This window comes from Acomys russatus, chromosome 23 (genome assembly GCF_903995435.1).
Source record: "Acomys russatus chromosome 23, mAcoRus1.1, whole genome shotgun sequence".
In the NCBI taxonomy this organism is placed as follows: Eukaryota; Metazoa; Chordata; class Mammalia; order Rodentia; family Muridae; genus Acomys; species Acomys russatus.
The window spans coordinates 12154120-12175665 of NC_067159.1; the positions used below are offsets into that span (position 1 = coordinate 12154120).

Genomic DNA, 21546 nt, shown 5'->3' on the forward strand with positions numbered 1-21546 from the left:
ATGGACCTGAAGGAGGCGGATCGAGAGGCTGACTACACAAACTTTCCTCACTGTGTTCTCCAGATGTGGCGAAAGCTCATCTCATTTCTCCCAGATCCCCGTGTCCCAGTTAAGCCGCGGCTCCTCTGAGACCCTCTTAACTTAAATCTCATTCATTATTTAGGCTGTCCCGGGGGACACCCCTGCGCATCTCAGTGTTCAGCCACACTTCCTAGGAAGCCGCGGCTATGGACTAATCCCTAGACGCCTCCGGTTGTTGCAAGTTCTCCGCATCCGAGGGTTCGCGGGAGGGCGGGGGCGTCGGGATCCCCTTTGTGGCCACCGCCCCCACTCGGCCCGCTCCTCCCCCAGCCGCCCCGCCCTAGGTCGGGGACCCCCAGCCAAGGCAAGCGGGCACGCTCTCATCCGCGCCTCCGGGGACTCGCGGACTGCACAGACCCGCCAGACGCGCTGAGCATGCTCAGTGGCGGGGCGCCGGCTCGCGAGTCGGAAGCCTGTGCGCTGCCGAGCCGGCCCGGGCGCACGGAGAGCGCGCAGCACTCGCTGCTGCAGCGGCGGCCGGGCCGCGGCGCATCCGGGCGGGGACCCGAGGCGAGTTCCACTCGGCGCCCCGGAGCCACCGGCAGCGGCGCCCGCTCCCGAGAAGCAAAGCCACCAAGGGGCCACCGGCGCCTGGCGTCGGCGGGGCGCTGAAGATCCCCGGCGGCTGCCTCAGAGTCGCCGCCCGCCTCGGCCGAGCCGGATCCCAGAGCCGTCGGACATGGAGCCGTGGAAGCAGTGCGCTCAGTGGCTCATCCACTGCAAAGTGCTGCCCGCCAACCACAGGGTGACCTGGGACTCGGCGCAGGTGTTCGACCTGGCGCAGACCCTCCGCGATGGAGTACTGCTCTGCCAGCTGCTCAACAACCTGAGGGCACACTCCATAAACCTGAAGGAGATCAACCTGAGGCCGCAGATGTCCCAGGTATGGAGGCCACCTCCTGACCCCGCCACCCGTCAGAGGCTCCCATTAATCATCCGGATAATTTCTTTGTGTAAATGCAAACATCTAGGTGCGCTTAGCTTGCCCTGCCTCTCAGCTTTCTTCTTCAGCTTGGGAGCTTTTCCTTACTTGCCTTGAAATGGTTTTGGCTCCTCAGCTAAACACTAAAGCCTTGAGATGGTGTGTGGAATCCTAATGGTTTCTGGGAGGCGGGAAGAAATAAGTTATCTTAGGGTGCATTTCACCTCTCCCTCGGGGTGTGTGTGTGTGCGTGTGTGCGTGTGTGTGTGTGTGTGTGTGTGTGTGTGTGTGTGTGTGAACAAAGAGTGATCTAAAATAACAACGAGAAAGGATGAAATGAACTGCTGGAGTATTTGCTGTGACTTGTTTTTTTGCTTTGCATTTGGTCCCCACGTTCTGGAAAGAGGAACCATGCCATACACGAGAACTCTAGGAAGTGGAGAGCGCTTGGTACCGTTATCTGCACAGAAATGATCCTGGGCAGGGTTAGAAAGAGGAGCGGCACTGGCACACACAGACCTTCTACAAGCACACCCCTCCCCCGCCCAGGTCCCCCCCTCCCCCAGGCTCTCCCCCCCAGCCTGTGGCCTGTTGGCAAACTGAAAGGTTGTGTTTACAGCTTCTCTGATAACACAAGGGGCTCCAACCTCTCTCTCCCCCCCCCCCACCCCCGCCCCCAACTAGTGGCAGGAAATGAGAAGTTTCGCTGGAGATTTTGCTTTCTTTCATTGGGTCTTGTGCACAGGTATACTTGTGGGGGCACGTGCACTCCCCGTGGCCTTAGCCATTCTTGGAGCTACCTCTTTGGAAGGTGGCTGGCTGGGTAGGTGGGTGGGGATATTGATGAAAACGCAGCCCTGGAAGGCCTAGAAGGCACTGGGTTCCTCAGAGGCAGCTCAAAAGTCACAGTGCAGTGCATCGCTGCGTTTTGGTTTTTTTTTGGTTCTGTCGGAAAGTTTGTGTTTAGAGGATGTTCAACACAATTCACAAAGGAAGGAAGGAAGGAAGGAAAAAAAGAAAGAGCAAGAGAAACTTTTCAACTTAAAAGGGAAAGGAAAGCGCCCATTTAATGACACATTTTAGCACTGGCTCTGCATGATACAGGCCTCAGGCACTTAACCAGAGCTGTGTCTTTGAAAAAGGAAATGAAATGACCATACACCGTTTAGTAATCTCATATTTAAAGCAGGGCCATCCACACTCATCAAGGTCGCTCCTCACTTCAAATCCTACATCCCGTGACTGTCAGCCTCCAACCTGTTGGTAGGCAGTCCCCAAGAAAAAAAGCAGCCGTGTAAGTGGTTAGCACCGTAGGTGTTTACAGTAAGGATCAATTATTTCCCACTTTCTTACCAACCTGAATGGTGGCTGATCGCTAATTCTTTGGGCTTTTCCACACTTGTGGGAGCTGTATAGGTGTGTTGCGGAGGGGTCCAGTGGTTGTTTCCAAACTGTCAGAGCTACTGCTAGGGATGAGGTTATGTAGTACACAGTTCCTAGAGCCCCAGTTCCACTTGACCATTGACCTTAGCAACAGATGGATTCAGGTGCTTTGACGCCATGCGCTGTGCACATTTCCTCAAAGTTCAGATTCTGGAATTTCTGGAAGTTGTCTCTAACACTCAAGTTTCTCATTTATTTATTTATTTATTTATTTGGGGGCAGCTTGGTGTTCTTTGCCCCTGAAATCTTTATTTGACTGCTAGCAACAGATGGAATCTTGTCAAATATGCTTTTCTCTTCTCTTAAAGTGCATTATCTGTGATGTAATCCGTTTGATGACTGAGAATCATTGTAAGCGTCACTAATGAAGAGGAGCAGGCAAGATTCTCCAAGAGTTCTATTCCCTATTGAGGCCGCCACAGAGAACATTCCAAGATACTTGCCCTCAAGGAATTATTATGCTGATAGCAATAAGCCGCCAGGTTGTAAGGAGCTAAGTAGGGCACTGCAATGACTCTTCCTTAGATTTTTCTTTTGAATTTGTAAGACAATCCACCTCAGAGTGGAAGCCAGAAAGGTTCCAAATTCAGTGATTCCTCTTGTGATCCGCTTGGAAAGAGGACTTCTTCTCAACCGTGGTCCTGGAAAGCTAGCACCTGAGCGTGGGTGGCTGCTTTTGTTTCCTTCTTGATTCTTGCTCCCACTGCAGAGAGGTGAAGAGCTGAGAGCTAGGCATGCACATTTGCATGCTGCCTGTTGTCATTATGTCATTAAACGAGACTTAGTAATGCTCTTGTGAAGCAAGGTGACCTATTTAACATGCCTTCAATAGTCAGAACATACTGTATACTTAGTCAACATTCACTGTAGCAAAATGACCTAAAGTGTAACTTACGCTAGGATACAATTAAAAACTTACATTGCAAACCTCTACAAGTTCCTTTGTGCTAGCATCTGTAAGTAGTTCTGCCTCATGTACCTTTCTTGAGAAAGGCTCTGCTTGTTCCTGGTTATGGGGTTCCTACCCTATCAGGTGTCTTTGTAGTGTATGAAGAAGAAGCTATAGCTTTAGTGTGTTTGGTGTCTCCTGTGCTGGGGCATTCCCATTTCTTTCCCCCAAGCATCTACTCTTTCATATTTTCTGACTCCCTCCGGGTCCCCAGCTCCTTAGAAAGGGTTTGCTTGGCTTCTTCCAGTAAGTTGTATAAACTATAGAACCACATTTCCCTCTGTTTACATATCCAGCTCCAAAATGTACTTTGCCAGGAGTGTCCTGCATCCCAGCAGAACTTGCTCTTCTGAAGTTAGAGATGTTATTCGTAATACCTGTGGGCTTTTTGTTTGTTTGTTCAGTTTTGTTTTGTTATTTCCAAGAGTCATTCCTTCTATACCTGACTTTTTCTGATTATTTTTTCTGTTGAAGATATTCATTTCAAATAATACTATTTTCTTATGATGCATAATCTTCCAGAGTGGGAAATAACTTAGAAGATTATACTTGAGAGTGTTGGGTATTCTGAAAATGTTTTGACAGATGTCAACAAAGGGGACTTTATTTGTTGTTTGGGTTACTGTCCCCGCCCCCCACGCCCATGTGTGTGCTGTGTGTGTGTGCTTTCCCCCAAAAGCCTATCAAGTGGGTAGCCTCTTTTAATAAGGGTGTTTATTCTATTGAGTAGGATGTTATTTCATTTCCCCTTTGTCAGACTTCTGCCTTGTTTGCATTAAAACACAAATACACTGTAAAAAATGATTGTTCAATTGTAGGTTTGAATCTTGCAGTATTAATAAGCTAACTTAGTCTTCTTCAAAATAGGGACAGAAATGAGATTACACCTCTCTTGCTTGTTGTTCTTCCAAGCTGTGGGCTACAGCATTTTTCTGGTATCACCAGCTTGATAAGATGATGATCTTCAATTAAGAAACAAATACTTAAGAGATACTTATGTAGCTTTCGCTTTAGTTCATGATGGCTTCAGGATGTTACATGGATACGGTAGACGTACGTGGCACTCAGGAAATGCAGGGAGAGGGGACCAGGGCTTCAAAGAGATCCTTGGCTATGTAGTGAGTTTGAGGCCAGTCTTGGCTAAAACAAAACAAAACAAACACAAAAGATAAACATGGTATTTGTTTTATATTTCACATGGCTTATTATAAAGATTAAAGTTAACTAGATCTCTGATGACCATTGAAATTTTAATACTTTTGTGTCTTTATGTATTAAACAGATTTATTTTTCATTACAACCAATATTATGGCCAGGGTATAATGCACATTAGTGGCTCATTGAGGAACTCTATCGATCATTGTGCTCTTGCAGAAAGGGGGATGGGCTCAATGGCTTGATGTCATTTTTAGTGGCTAAGAAGAACTTCATCAATGTATAAAACTAATTGGAGATTTGTAGTTGCTGAGATTATTTTAGTAGCATTATGTTATATATTCAGGCCACCTAATGTCTTAGAACGATATTCATATTATGACCATTTTATATAGTCTGGATAAATCTTGAATTATCTTAAGATGAATTGTTCTTTCCTAAGGAGTTTCTTCTTCAAGTAATTATTTGTGACTCCAAAGAGCCTTGTCTAGGACACTGGCTTAAAGCACCAAGCAAATGCCACAGAATCTTTGCACTAAAGGGATGCACTTGGTAGTGGAGGACATAGGCCTTAAAGAAATAGATGCTTATGGGATGGAACATGCAGTGAGGACACCTGAAGCCAGGTAAGAGAACAGAGAGAAATGTCTTTTTAGAAAAGGAGGTTATGTAAGAGAGCCTTAGGCAGAAACCAGAAGGGAGCCAGGGAATGTAGGAATATAGGAGTCTGAAAACAAGTCCAAACCAAAACAAAAGAATATTCTCAGCGGAGGGCACACAAATGGGAAGGCCCTGAGGCAATTAGCACTAGGCACACTAGACTTGCAAGTGAGGTGTGGGATAGAATGGGATGAATTTGGGGAGACAGTGGGTACTTGTGGGTCCTTATATTGACTTTTGGCTTTCACCCTGAGTGAAATGGGATCCCAGATGAAGGTCTGAGTGAAGTCATGGTATGACCTAACTTACCTTTTTTAACAGGGTCACTCTGGCTGCTGTGAAGAGTTGAGGCCAGTGCTAGCAATTCAGACCAAAAAGGCCTGGCAGCCATGACCAGACCAGGAGCAGCAGATGGTGAAATGATAGAGCTCTGCATACATTTTGAGGGTTGAGTCCAGCTGGCTACACAGGTGTGCTCAGTCAGCTGAGATGGTAAGAGAAGAAGGTGGGAATCAAGGGTGACTCATGAGTATGGCCTGAGTTGCTGGAATGATATAGCTGCCACTTGCAGAGATGGAGAAATCCAGAGAAGAATGGTTTTTGGATATGTGGAAGAATGGGAGGAAGATCAGAAGCTGGTATATACTTAAATGCCCAGTAGCCACCCAGAGGAAGAGATCGAGCGCGTCATTGGAGACATGGGAGATGTAGACACAAACTTTGCAGCCAGAAAAGTGCAGGTGGTGTTTGAAGCAATGAGTTGGACGATGAGATCTACTGGGTATGGAAAGAAGACACAAAGTCTGAGTGAGCATCAGAGGCTCAGGAGGAGTGCTGAGAGGGATGACCTTGGCTTAGGAGGTAACCGCGCAGAGTGGGGTTCTAAGAAGAAAATAAAGTGCCTGGAGAAAGAGTGATCTGATGTGTCAAATGCTGCTGATAGATTAAGGAAAGAGGAGGACCCGGGATGGAATATTGATTTACACAGTCTGAAGTTCCTTGGTGACCTTGAACAAAAGAGAAATTTGATAGTCTGGAAGACAAACACCACAGTGGAGGAGAAGTTAGGAGAGGACAGAATGGCAGCTGTAAACATTTCTTTGAGGTTAATTTTGTCAGAAAGAGAATAGGAAATTGAGGTAGGTAGCAGGAAGAGAAAAGGGTTAAAAAGGAAGTCATTTCCTTGGTATGTTGGATTTGGTTTATAGCTACTAAAACAATTTTAGATTTATATTGATTTTTAAGCCAGGTATTGTGGTTTATAACTCTAACCCAGCATTTGGGAGCTGAAGGCAGGAAGACCAGGAGTTCAAGGCCAGACTTGACTATATGAAACTGTGTCTCAAAAGCAAGCAAACAAGCAAACAAACAAAAACTCCGCCCCTAAAACAAAAAAACCAAAACATAAAAAGTTATGTCAATTGTATGCTGTAGCATTCTCGTATATGTATGTACATATGTGTGAAAAAGTATTTGCCCATGAGCAAAAATAAATAATATACATTCAATATGATTTTAAAGGTTTTCTTCTGAATGCTATTTCAACTCAAGAGTTAACACTTCCCACACTTTTCTATATAGTGTTGTCCTGTCAGGAGATAATTAGTGGTGTGGCATTTGTAAAAAAAAAAAAAAAGAAAGAAAAAGAAAAAAAGAAAAAAGGTTTTTGTACCCAGGGTTACCTTTCAACCCAGCTAACACCCAGTTTCAGTTTTATGTTACTGGTTTTTTAAGAGTTACATAAAGAGAACTTTATTTCTATTGTACATAACCATATGTTAAAAAACCTTATAATTATATTATATTGCTTCTGGAGTTGCTGTGTGTATTACATGCCTGCACTCTCTGTCTCCAACATAAAGAGGCGGCGTGTATATATTATTAGGTTAAAGGGAACAGAGGGACAAAAACTCTCATTGTCCAAAAACAATGGTGTCTTGGTTACATTTCTAGTTCACTCAGAATACTGTCACTATTTCTTCCTAGAGGTCAGTTGCCCTTTCATTTGTTAAATTGTTTTTCTTGGATCATCTGCCTTTGTAATTGTAAAGCCTGTGCTGATCATCGCCTTTTCATGCAACACAGTTACCATATTTTTGCTGTCTTTGGTTGTCGAGACAGAATTTCTTTGTGCAATAGTCCTGGCTGTCCTGGAACTCACTTTGTACATCAGGCTGGCCTGGAACTCATAGAGATCTGCCTGCCTCTGCCTCCCGAAGTGCTAGGATGGTTACCATATTTTAAGCATTTGTTCTGGAGGCCTGCTTGGTGGCTTACTCTGGGTTTTCTTTAGGACCTGAAGCTTCCATTTGTGAAGCACAGTCCCACGGATGTCATGGTGAGGGCACTGAGAGTCCTTTCTTTTTTCTTTATTTCCTTTCCTTTCCTTTCCTTTCCTTTCCTTTCCTTTCCTTTCCTTTCCTTTCCTTTCCTTTCCTTTTCTTTTCTTTTTTCCCCAGTGGGAGAATTGCCATGGTAAATGAGATTTATCCAGTATATGGATTACTAGATCTTCCCTGCTTTCATCATTTTTCATAAATTCTCTGGCAGTTGGCGGTTTGGACCGTTGCCTTCCTAGTGGACCTTTCTCTTCCCGTCACACACTCTGCTATCCTGCACTTCTCTTATGGCTCTTATTCCCTCCAGTTTTCTTTGCTAGCTCTCTCTCTCTCTCTCTTTTTTTTTTAATTCTACACATTTCTTTAGCATGTTCGTGTCTTCACCTTAGTAACTTTCATGCCGTGTTCTATCCCCTGGATCATCTCATGGCATCCATGGTGTTAATTTATCACTATGGGTCCTACGTTTGCACTGACAGCTTATATTTGGCTCCACTGAAACAGTCAGTTCTTGGGTGAAGTCTGGACATGGTAGAAAACTTAATGGCAGTCAGGATGGGTTAGCTGTGGCAATACTGGGCATGGACACGAGTGTGGGTAGAGCTGGGTCAGGAAAGGGTGAGGTCAGCATACGGGGGTGAGGAATAGCGAAGCCTAGAGTAGTTAGGACACGCAGTGGACAGGCCCTCGGGACCGGTGAACGTGGGCACCGTGGCTCTGACCTAGGCAAAGGCCCAGGTTTCAGGCTTGGGTGGCTGGAGGAGATCACGGTCATTTTGGGGTGTTGCACTGGTTCTTAGCAGTTACCCTCCGGTGTCTCATTTTCCAGCATCCCACTCTCGCACTACCTCCTTCTTTCTGGATTATTCTGCTAATACCTAAAATCCAGCGATCTTTTGAACTCTTCATGTCTGCCGCCTCTTCACTGCCCTCATGGCTTTGCTTCCTTCCTACACGGCTCATTTTCCAGAAGCTTTCAGAGTACTTCCTTGGCTTTGCTTATTTGTCTCCCTCCTTTGGGTAAACAGAACCCTGGCTAAATCCAGCGTGTTACTTATTTCCTGCCTACAACTGAGCTGCTAAAGGTGGTGGAGACTCTTCTCCTTTGACGTTCATGGTCCCTCAACCTCCAGCCAGCGCCGTAATCTACCCTATGGAGTCAATTCTGTGTATCTCAATTAGGTGTTCTCAAATGCCTGGGACTCCAGACCACTGCAGAGGCTTTTATGGGTTCCTTAAGGCCTGGCACAGTATCCTCATGTTCAATTCTCACTTCCTCATGTGCATCTACAGCTGGAACTTTCTGAAGGTTGCAGATTACCACTGCTGCCGCTGCTCTAACTCACCGTGGACTATGCACTTGTGTATAATGATCTGCGAGTTTTGAATCAGAGTATGTTAAGCACGGATAGATATATAAACCCCAGAAACACAAGCTGCTAACAGATCTCGGTAGTCAGTTTTCTTTTCTCTTTTCTCTTTTTCTTTTCAAAGGAATGTAAAGGAGTTTTGCCATTAAACAGCTTAGAACTGTTCTAGTCGTTAGTTTTCCGAGTGTCTAAGATGACTCCTTAGCATATTTTCCTTCCTTTAATGTAATCTCTATCACTTCCTTCCTTCCATTCTTCTTTTTTAACTGATGCTCTTGCTTCCTGTTCTACAGATAAAACAGACAAAATCAGAGGAAGCCTTTCTTCAGCTCTCTTGCCTGTAGGTGGTACATTCTGTCTTGCACAGTGAGTGAGTGAGTGAGTGATCATCCACCCCCTCTCCCGGCTTGCTGGGAAGGAAACCCCCCAAACCCAACAAAACAGTTTCTCTTTCAGCTTTCCTCTCATACTCTCCTGCATCATTAAATCACTTCTGTATCTTTCCACTTGCAAGCACATGTGCTATTTTCCGTGTTTGACTCAGGGTATGCTTTCAAGGGAAAATCACAAAGACATGCTGATGAGCACTGAGGATACTGAACAGCCACTCTGGTTTTGATCTGTACCACTGGGGCAGATAAGTGGTTACTGGACTTCCTTATAGCTGTTTGATGGTTCCTGATCAGCCTCAGATTAACTCCAGAATCCCCAGAGAGCTTGCCTGCACCCATGGTCTGGTCATGTTTCATCTTGCTGGGCCCTCTCCATGGTACTCCTGACTTTTCTATGCTTTTGGGGATGGGTTGTGCTTTTTGGATGTCAGTCAGTGTGCAAATTTGCACGCCATTTCCTCTGCTTCCAGAGCTCTGCCTCATTTGCTTGAAGGTTTGGTCCAGCATCCCTTTGCGTCAGGGATCTTTCCTGAGTCCCCTCCAGGGGTAGCAGAGTGTATGCCACTTTGTGCAGGAACCTGGTTGTTCCGTTTTGTTTTCATTCATCTCCCTGCTATGCTGTGACTTGCTTGAAGCTGCCATAGACTAATTTACTGATAAGATGTCTTTGGAAGTTGACACAAGGAATCAGAAGTAACAGATACACCTAAGTAAGCAAAACTTCGTTGCTGGGTTGAGAATGATGACTCTGTGTTTACTGTTCTTTCAGCGATAAATGCCTGAACTTTATAAGACATATTCAGCTTTAGCTGTGCTAAAGCACAGGCACCTGCCTATTCAGTGCCATTGCTGACCACTGCAGATCAGGTTATCCTTCCCCTTTACAAATGAGCACATTCTTTGAACGTGGTGGGACCCTGCCACTTCCTGAGCTCCCCTATTCTCTAAAATAGGCCTAACCAAAAAGCAATCCACCAGAGCGAACTGGGTCTATGACTGGCCGAAAGTGCGCACGAGATGCAAACCATTTTTACAGTAACCATCACCACCACTTCCTCAGGAGCCTGCCCAAGGCTTCTAAGTCGCACAGTGGAGGCACCTGTCACATATTTTCTTATCCAAAGAGGCAGGCTCTGTGAGTGATAGGCACCATGAGGCCAAGCCGGGTTTAGTAGTGTGTACTAAGAAGTGGTTCATAGTGGAGCCAAGGTTTGGATTAGAGCACCTTAAATGAACTGAGCCCTCTCACTAAGGCCGTTGCACGACTGAGCGTGAGATGAAGCTGGGTCTTCCTTTCCCCATCTCGTTGCTGTCTGAGATGCTACCTCATCGGAGTGGTCTCTGGTTGCCCTGCGGATATTGTAATTGGCACTTTGTGGCTTGTCAGATACTGAATTGTCATGTTAGTTTAAGATATCAAATGCTAAATTTGGGTGATTTGATACTACTTATCTCAGTATTCAGAGTAAAGTAGGGTCAGACCTTTGGCAGGTGTTTTATGGGCAAAGAGAATGCAATCTACAGGAAAATGAAGGAAATTAATGAGGGCCGGTTAATAGTGTTCTTTGTGACAGCTGGGCCTGAGTACATGGTTTAATGCTGTGTCTGGAGTTAAGCATGCTCATATTTATCTGGGAGCCAGGGCCACCACTGCTTTAAATGAATGCTATGATACAGTCCCCTCCCTCCTCTGTGGTGTAGCTCTACTTATTAATTCATATACACATTATTAGTTATTATATGGAATGATATTATTCTACAGGTCCTCCCCGCCCCCACAAACCCTACTGCTCATGAGGACAGGTTTTGCATAGTGCTATGGCCAAGCTAATCTATATTCTGTTTTGTTGTCTTTGACATTTAGTGGACAGAATAATGATCAGAAAAGTGTCATTGCTTTTGATCCTCTTGAAAAAAACCAATTAGACCTGTGTCTTCTGCTACTGTCTGAGTGTCCCTTCAAAGTATGTGTTGCAGAAGTGGAGTTGGCCTTTGAGCTGCTTCTATAATAGGAAGCTAACAGCATGTGCTGCTCATATGGGAATTCTCTAAAGGGTCAATTAATATGGAATATTTAATGATACACTTGATACCAACCTTTCATGGCTTTCAAAGTGCTCATCTTAAAATAGACTTGGGACAGCTGGCCTGAATGAATAATTGCTGCATCTCTTAATTTCTTTTCCTGAGTCCTGGGGGCAGTGTGCTTAAAGGAAAGGGCTTCAAAGGGCCAGGGATTGGGAAAGCTGGCTTCTCGTCCCATTCTTGTCTCTGACACACTCTGTGACCTTAGCCAGAGACTGTTTCTCTTTGTCCCCACCAATATACTTAGAACAGTATCAGCAGCCCTAGATGCGGTCTCACTTAGAAGACATTATGGTTTTAGGAAGATCGGAGTGTAAGCAGAAGTGGCTGAATTCCAATGGATGACCTTGGGAGAGATGTTTTACTTTTGAATCCCAGTTTCCTCTTGTGATTGGCAAGGAGTAGTGAAACCCAGCTTTGTAGGGTTGCAGTGAGAATTAAGTGCAGTAAGAGGTTTTGTGCACAGTAGGCAGTCAGTTACTTTTTTCCACCCCTGTCATCCCTCCCCGTCCTCTTAAGTCTGTAAGGCAGGAAGAGAATGATCTTATCGCTGCTCTACAGAGGAGGAAATTGTGATGTGCACCAGGCTGAAGGGCTTTTTTCAAGGTCATACTGACAGGAAGTGGTGAAGACAAGACTTGAGTCCAACTGTCCTACTTCCAAATTCAGCAAAATTTTCTATTCCCACTGCCAAACTCTGTGGCTATCTGGTGATTTGCATAAGCAAATGTCTCGGCAAGTGTTTGCCAATAGCAAGGCATGCTCTGTAAATGAGACATAACGCTCTATGATTTTTTTACATCGAACGTACATTGAAAATAAACGTCTATAGTGATGATAGTTTTAGGGCTACTTGCTTTCGGTTTGGCTTTGTCTTCATGGTAACAGGTGCCTGTGAGTTGATTAATTAAACTATCAGGTTGTCTTTCCGGGTATTAGACTTTGTGGTAGACCCTGAAGACTCAACGGGAAGCAAAATTCAGTTCCTGGGCCTAGTTTCCTGTATCCTGCATTTGACTGCAACTTCACCCTCACAAACAGGACAAGGGAGCCAGTTAGAGTAGACAGATAACTGTTTGGTGGATGGGTAATGCTTTGCTCAGTTTTGTGTGACCTTAATGCCACAACATTGTTTTCCCTTTTATGTGCATATGTGGTTTGGAGTGTTCCTTTCCATAGATTTTGTCCTGTACTTTATGTGTATAGGGCACAGAAAGCATAGAGAGAAATCACATGACATTTCTGTTTTGGGGTGCCAGGGAGAGAATAGGCTTGACCTCAGAGTCAGACTTTTACAGGAGTGCAGAAAGGAAGTCAACCATTGGATGACACAAGCCTGGTGCGGAAATGCACACAGCTGAGCAAGACAGAGGAGATCAGGGAGGAGATGGGGACACAAGAAGTTGCTATAGAGGAAGAAGGCTTGAGAAAGCAGGCCGAATGGGAAGAGAGGGGTGTGCGTGACACCCAGACCTCAGTAGTAGCAGAAAGGCAGTTACTCTGAGCAAAGGTGAAATGTCTTTAATAACCATTTGCATTTTGCATTGAAGACATTAAAGCAACTATCTTTTGTGTAGGGCAGTGGCCTCAGGATATTCAAAGTAGGCATCTGGAAAGCTGAGGGTATATATAGAGTCAAACTACTCAGTAGATGTCTAAGGTAAGGTGCTGAAAGGGAAGAGCCACCCGCCTTCAGACTTGTCAGCTCCCACTTCCTCTCACCCACCAAGCCGTACGTTATCCTTCCCTGGCTGTTTGGCTGTTAGACATCCCCTCTGTCCCTGGCCCAGTCTTGGCTGGGTACCCCTGAGTTCCTTCACACTGGCCTTTTCACTCCCCTCATCCCAAGTCCCTAGATTCCTTGTAACTTTTTGTTATCTTTCTCTACTTCTTCATAGTGTCTTCAGCAGACTTTTGCCTTCTTCTGGATTTCAAAGCACAGACTTTAAATGTGAAGTTCTCCTTCCAAATCCTCAGCCACAACAAACTCCAGCTTTCTAAATGCCAGTACCCTGAGTCCCCGACTCTGCCCTAGGTCCTGCTTGTCCTGATGATAACCACATTGTCCTCACGAATCTTAACTTGTCCCCAGCCTGTTCCAACCCACTTTCCACGTGGTGACCGTTACTACAGATAGAGAAGTAGCAACTGCTGTGAATTTTTTTAAAGCTACTTGAGAATGCGCATCCCCCCCCTCATGACACTTATGAATGAGTTTTGGTGTTGAAAGGGGCAGTTAATAAATCAGAGTCCCGGAGAGTTCCAGGTGCTATGAGAACTAGGACACTACGCTAGATGTGTTTTTTTTTTTTTTTTTTTTTTCTTTTCTGATTTCTGGTCTCCAAAGTTCACTAGTGTGACTGAGTGAGCAGAGTGAATGAGCCAGGAGGTCTCCATTCATGTTACCCACATTGACTGTTTCCTCTCGTAACCCCCTCACAGCATGTGCTTAGTTTTGCAGCACTATTTTTTTTTTTTTTTTTTTTTTTTTTTATGGTTGGGGCTATGATGTTAGGATTCAACCTTCTCTTAATGATGGATGTAATGTCTAATAGGGAGGTGGTGCTAGAATAATTTTGTCACTGATACTCCAAGATGTAGGTTCAGCAGGCGACATTAGATTTTCTGGCATTTGACCTACAGAATATGATAAAGCTCTTGCTAACTGAGGGAAGCTGTCAGTGTTAAGTCAATCAGACACAGAGAGTATGTTTGTGTTTACGCTATTTGTGGTGGCTGAGAGGGTTTGGGGGCACTCTGCATTTTGGCCTTAGAGATTCAGTAAAATACAGCAACTGTCCTCCTCCACCAGGCAGAAAGGGACATGAGCTCTTCAGCTCAGCATCAGCACCAACACAAAGCTGTGAGTTCTTCCAGGATGATTTCAGAAGAGAACATGACATAATTACTGTTCACATCAGTTTTATCCCCACAGAGAAGCTGGATTCTTCTTATGCAGTAAAGCCCATACAGCTGCATCCTCATTGAATTCTCCAGCCTTTTGAATACGTAGTTCTATTTAATGACTGCAGTGAAGAGACAAATAACAAGAAAGATAAAAACAGTCTACCAGGATTTTCACATGTCTAGCCTGGTAAGGATTTAATTGTTTTGCCCTGTCATGTTTAATAAATGGCTCAGCAATAAGAATGTAGATGTCAGGGTTGGGGATTTAGCTCAGTGGTAGAGTGCTTGCCTAGCAAGGACGAGGCCCTGGGTTTGGTCCTCAGCTCTGAAAAGAAAATAGTTTGAAAAAAAAAAAAAAAAAAAAAAAAGAAGGCAGCTGTCGTACCTATCTAGTTAACAATATGTACTTTGACATTCTTGCTACATGAAGTACTGCCTTCCAGGGGTTTACACAAGTATGCTTGATGAAAAAAATAATGTATTTGAAAATAATAATAAAAATATTCTCACCTCTCGATAGAGGAAGAAATAAGATATGCTTATCAAACTCTATTTATCAAGCTACACATCATTCATGTCAATGTTTAGAGGTCCTAGATTCTGACTTCAACTGGAAGACTTATAATTAGCTCACTGTTCAAATAAGCATTTAGGGCAACAGATTGTAGCAGACCTCATGTTGCCTGTGATATAACCTGGCTTTGAGTCATAGCTCTGTTGCTTACCGTCCTGGGTAGTTAACTGATTTGGTCTTTGGTTTTTCATATTTATAAAATAGAGGTGATGACATGTAGATGAAGTATTGTGAGGACTAAAGTAATTGCAGTAATGCATATGGTGTGCTCAGTTCAGTATTTGGACTGAGAAGCTACACAGATATAGATGCCACTCATTTTCATTAGGCCTATTTGAGGACAAGAAAAGCGTTAGACTGAAAGTTAGATCATGAATGAGGGATGGATGAAAGTGAAGCTGGCAGTATTCAAAACTATAAATTGTGGACTTGGGAGCCCAGAGTTGTCGTGTTAATGTTGGGTTGTGGAGGCCGCAACGCCCTGATATGCTGTGCGAGGTGCCTGAAAGAGACACCTGTTTCAGCGGACCATGGCAGCCACTAGCTAATGTTCAGATTGCAGGCAACGTGGGCTGGAAGTTCTTTAGAGATGATTCTAGTCTAGCAATTGGTTTGTACAGTGAGCAGCATCAGGCTTCTGATGTGTGTGTAGAGATTTGATTGAGGCCACTTGGCTTGGCAAAGCCCAGACCCAGGTTCTCTGAACCACAGTTCTTCCTTTTCTAAGGCTAGTAATGGCCTAGACCTCAGGAAAGCTTCATTTAACTCATGCTCATATAGTGATTTTGTTTGTTTGTTTATTTATTTATTTATTTGTTGAGACAGGGTCTCTCTGTGTAGTCTTGAAACTCAATCTATTGACCAGGCTGGCCTCAAACACAAAGATTCACCTGCCTCTGCCTCCATAGTGCTGGGATTACAGTGTGTTTGAGGCCAGTCTGTGCTACTTGAGCAGATGGCTGAGGCCTGGGGGTGGGAGATTAGGGCTGGAGAATCAGTGGGTAAAGTGCTTGATGTGCAAACACTGTGGCCTGAATTTGGATCTCCCCCAGGACTCAAGTAAAAGGCAGGCCGACTGTAACCTCAGTGCTGGGGTTGGAGGACAGGGGGAGAGAGAGAGAGAAAGAGAGGAAAAGAGTGAGGAGGAGCGAGAGAGAGAGAGAGAGAGAGAGAGAGAGAGCGAGAGACGGGAGAAGAGGCGACGGGAGAGCGTGAGAGGAGAGAGGCTGAGGAGGAGAGAGAGAGAGAGAGAGGGAGGGGAGAGAGAGAGCGAGAGAGAGAGAGAGGAGAGAGAGAGAGAAGCGGGAAGAGCGAGAGAGAGGAGAGAGAGAGGGAGAGAGAGAGGGAGAGAGGGGAGAAAGAGAGAGAGAGAAGAGAGGAGGAGAGAAGAGAGAGAGAGGAGAGAGGAGAGAGAGAGAGAGAGAGAGAGAGAGAGAGAGAGAGAGAGAGAGAGAGAGAGAAGCAGATAGGGACTTGTTGATAGGTCTACCTGTTCAAAAAAGTGAGCTCCGGGCACAGTGAGAGAATGTCTCCAAACAAACAAACAAACAAACAAGGTTGAGAATGACAGAGGAAAACATCAGATGTCAACTCCTGGTCCATGCACGAGCAGGAGTGGCTGTGTGCAATACTCCAGCACCACATGCACACGCATTAGAAAGTGTTTGAGTTAATAATTGCTCGAGTGAAATACATCTTCTTTCTTAGTTGCTGATTTGTTTTTTCATTTTGGGACACAGTAAGGGCAGGTGTTCCAGGTCTTAAACTTTGGATCCCAGAGCCTCCTGGCAGAAATGACAGGGCATTGAGAAATTATTAAATAATGAAAATCATGGCAGCAGAGATCTGACTTAAATGGGCAAAATATCAGTTATCCGGAATCTCAGCCATCCAGAATAATGGAAATTCCTAAGAGGGCTGAGGTTTTGTGGTGTCAATCCAAATAGCAAGGTGTCCCAAATTCTCAAAAACATGGACATTTGTGTGTGCTTGTACCTTCATATGCTTTTCTTCCGAACTGTGAGTTCTATGACCCTGGGGGCTGTTTTACAACCTTTGTCCTTAGGTCTGTGCCTGCTACAAACTGAGTAGTGCCCTCAGTGGCTAATGAGTTACTAATTGTTGGGGATAGTTGTCAGGCAAGAAGGTGATAATATTGCCTTTCCTAAGGGCAAGAATGATAATGTCCTGCTCGTGTCTTCCCTTGGGAGTCGTGTTATAGTGAAAGCCTGTGGACTTTACCACCAACAAATCTAGGTTCAGGTCACACCCGAGTAGGTGAGCATCTGTGATAAAATCCCTAAAACTCTCCATGTCTCTCTGCTTTCTTGCTGTAAAATGGAAGATGGCTTTTTTTTTTAAGATTTTATTTTATTTTATTTAAAAATTTTTTTTAATTAATTTATTCTTGTTACATCTCAATGGTTATCCCATCCCTTGTATCCTCCCATTCTTCCCTCCCTCCCATTTTCCCATGATTCCCCTTCCCTTTGACTGGAAGATGGCTCTTAACTGCAGGATGTTGAAAAGATGAGATGCGTTTGGGTGGGCAGACTATGCAGCATAGCACGAGGGCCACGGTGGACACTTAGCAGTCCTGGCTCTTCTTCTTCTCTGTCCCACGCCGTTACTGATGATGTGGTCCAGGGCTTTTCCCACCGTTCTTCTGAATGATCTTCTGAAGATGGTATGACCAACTTCTCTGCTTTGCATTTGCCTTTCTGCTTCTCTAGCAGCTGTGTCACAGGTAGAGTATCCCAGTGCAGTGCAGTACAAGTGCTGCTTGTGTTTCCATGTTTGGCTTTACTGCCGACGAGCACGGTGATGTGGAACAGGATCCTTCCTCCCTCTCCCCCTTCAGCTTTGCCTCTGGGACAGCTCTTCCTAAGGCCATACAAGGAAGGGATAACGCACCCCAGGTAACTCACTCAGAACCTTCTACTTGGTAAGTTCTTGGGCAATTGGCAAAGACACTACAGCCTCCCCTAAGAACTAGGATGGTTAGTGTTGCCAGTGCCTGTTCTCCTAGGTTGTTGAGAGACAGTGGGGGGGTGGGGGGGACATATGCTGCTCCACTCAGGACTTTTCTCAAAGCCACGTAGGAAATGGTCATGGAGTAGTATGTCACTGAATAGGAAGGACTGCCACCTTAGTAATATGCTTTCCACATTTAAGACACGCCCCTCAAGTTACTCCTGGTTTTCTTCTGTAGCCACCAAGGACTCATCATGTCCCTGTACTGATTATTTCTTACCTTGGTTTATTTTCTTCAGCTTTATTGTCCAAGGTGAAACTTCTAGGTCATAGGTTAAAATTTTCACAGCTTTTTGTCAATATACTGCCAGATAGTTCACAGAAAAAAAAAAAACAAACAAAAAAACAAAAGCCAACAGAACAGTCCCAACAGGCTGGAAAGGGCACATTTCCCTGGCCTTAGTTAAAAAATAGTCTTTGGTGTTGCCCTGGCTGGACTCCAGTTTTAGCTCCCCATTTGCTGAGTGACTTAGAGCCGACTATCTGCTCAGACTCCAGCTTTTCTCAACCGTAAAGTGGGGGTCCAATTAGATAGATCGCCTACCTGCCAAGCACTTGCTTGGCACAAGGTATTCACAGAGCTCAGCGTTTATAAACTGCCATCGTTCTCCTGTGCTTGCCATCTTTCTCTTGGACCTCTGCCTCCTGCTTGTGTTCCCTCTGTGTGAGACTTTACGACAGGCCGTTCCTGCAAATGAATCCCGAGACTTTACCGTTCTTGCAAATGAATCAGCAGTAACCTTAAAATACAAGAAAACCCTCGCACCAAAACCAATGGGATTGAGTGATTCCCTTTTAGCTACAAGGATGCTACCTTGTGCTATGAAGTCAAGTCCAAAATCCCTAAGTGACACCTTGTGTGGTCTGGCCACATGTTCTCAGCCCTCTGCAGTCACATTGTTACTTAGCCCTTTCAAATCGTGCAGCAGTCACACTAGGTGTTTTTTCCTTCCCAGAGCTTGTAACCTCTTTTTCTTTTCTTTTCTTTTTTTTTTTTTTTTTGTTTTGTTTTTTTTTTTTTTCTGGATGCAGGACTTGACATTTTATTTTTATTTTCTAGCTTCGAAATTCCCCTTTTATACAACTTATTAAAAACAATTGCTTCATTATGGCCCTATGATAGCAAGGGTCACTTACATTTTATCAACCAATGATTCCTGAGAATCAACATAAAGCTTATAAACCAAATAAACACTTGGGAGTGCTTAACTGAATATTCACCAACTGTTATTGTGACCAGTGAACGCAGGCAAGGAATGAGATTTTTAGGTATAATTTGTTAAAAGTGCAATTTCAGACTGCTCTGAAAAAAAAAAATATATATATATATATATAATTTTCAAGGGTATTTTAAAACCTGGAGTACACTTTTAATTGAGTAGAGGTTTGCATCTTTAAAAAAAAAAAATAGTAATCTTTCAAGTTAGTGAAGACAACTCCGAAGAGAGGGCAAACCTTTACAGAAAGCATAGTTTAATATCTCACCACCTCTCATCGTAGCCGGCGTTCTTCATCTAAGACTTCTGATAATAGAACCCAAGCCGTCCAGGAGGCTGGCTAGGGAGCCGAATGGCGTAGCAGGAGGAGTTACTGGTGAGGGTGAGCATTCCCGAGGGCCTAGACTATGCCTGGGATATTTCCCCTCACTGGACATTTCCAGCTCTTTGGGCTTGCATGTCCCGGAAGGACAGGCTATCTTATATTACACTCTTAATGTCTGCCGGCTCAAAACTGGCTGCATTTTGTTCTCTCTGGGGTGGAGAGCATTCTTTGGCTCGTCTGTTTGACGACACTCATCGAACACACGTAATCGGGGATTTGGCTCTGACAGCACAGCACAGAACCGGCCTCTGTGAGGAGACAGTCTCTTCCTGCTTTACCTTCATATGTAAGACCCTTCTGTTAGAGTATTAGAGTACACTTGGGTGTATGTTGCTTGGGGTCTTGGCTTTGTGACCCACTGGCCTATGCAGATGATGGGTTTCTGGTCTGCTTTCATCTATATGGCCAACTAAGTACAATAGGTCCCATCTTCAAGTGCAAAGCCTATAGTACTGATTTTATTTTTTTGGTTGTTTGCCTGAGCAATGGTGGGTGCAGGCTGGTAGAGGGGGGTGGGATTTTCATTCTCAAGGTGAGCTTTTATCAGTTAATACACATTTTGACCCATTATTTTGTATCTATTGCTCACTAATGTTTTTCACTCAGTAGAAAAAGGGACTGTTTGACCTTGGGGGATGGGAAAGCTGACGGCAGCCAAGACTACAGGCAAATGGTCACCTCTGCCAGGCACTGCTGCTTGTGATGTGCCTTAGGCTCTGCCAGTGCTGGAAGAGCTGATGCTGGTCAGAGGGCCTGGGCTGGGTTCTGGGGGTGGGGGGGCTTGAAACACCTAGATTTTTTTTTGTTTTGTTATGTTTTTTTAAATATTCATAGCACTGACATTTCAGATGAGGTAGTGTAAAGAGAGCAGACCTTCTTAGTCCTTCAAAATAGAGCAGATTTGCCATTCTCACGCTATTTTGGTGTAGGTTGCAGGCCAGGGCTGCAAACTGCAGAAGTGACATTTCAAGAATGCTATTGTGTCAGGTCAGGTCCTTCCTTTAAATTATGAAAAGCGGATGGGCTGAGGAAGGAAGTGATAAATTAGCTTTAACACATATAGTTAATTTCATTCTGGGGCAAAGGAAGGGCCTGGAGGGGCGAATCTTATATAGTTTGGTAGTTTATCTACGAGATCTTGATAGACCACTGGTCTTAGAGCTAACCTCACCAGCAAAGAACAGGCCACAGAAGCATCTTTCTGTATGAGCGGCTCTCTGAGATGAGGACCGGAAGAAGCCGAACTATGTATAGAACTCTAGCGGCAGTTCCTCCATAGTGAACCACAACTAGTGTTTGCGCTAGGTTTGCTAATTATAAACGCTCTGGTCATTAGATCTTGGGACTGTAGCTTTGCCAGTGAAGCTGAGTTTACTTTCTGTGAATTTTTTTTTTTTTTATCGTGTAAACCTGCCAGTTAGAGAACTGTAGCTTCACCTAGAGAACTTTAGGTTTTATTGATAATTATTAGCAAGAAATGTCGTTATTCGTGCTTAAGAATTCTATGTCTGGGTGTGGTGGCACATACGTTTAATGCCAATACTTGGGAGGCAGAGGCAGCCAGATATCTGGAGGTTCAGGCTATATACTGAGACTCTGTCTCAAAAAAAAAAAAAAAAAAAAAAAGAAAGAAAGAAAGAAAGAAAATATGCGGAGCATTCTTAAGTTGAGAAAGACAAATGAGCCAGTGAGATCTTTGAGCACTCAGCATTCAGAAGATTAGTTTAAAAGGGGTGTACTTGCGACAGCCCGACTTTAAAGGTCATATTTTCTTAGGAAATCTAGAAGAAGCAAGAGTGACTTGGTCATATTAGGAAAGCAGTGGTGGTAGACTGAGAAGCCTAGCCTAGAAGAACAGTTTGCTTTTGTGAGCACAGATGAAAGCAGGAAGCGAGGTCTTGAGGCAGCTTAGGCCTGGCTAGGTGTGGCCTCCTTGGAGGGAGCTCTTGGTTGGGATCCCATAATGCTGGAATTGAAGGCTGATAAAGTTTGTCTGAATAATGAATATATATGAGGTCATACTCATAACTTTGT

At 44.5% G+C, this 21546-nt stretch overlaps 1 protein-coding gene across 1 annotated transcript in view; it reads left to right on the forward strand.

The window, feature by feature from the left end:
* The first annotated feature begins 615 nt into the window (after positions 1-615).
* Vav3 (vav guanine nucleotide exchange factor 3) overlaps positions 616-21546 on the forward strand; it is a 327028-nt gene continuing 306097 nt past the window's right edge. The window contains exon 1 of the mRNA XM_051165697.1: positions 616-964. Coding sequence (XP_051021654.1) covers positions 761-964 — 204 coding nt within the window. The 5' untranslated portion in view covers positions 616-760. The remainder of the gene's footprint in view (positions 965-21546) is intronic.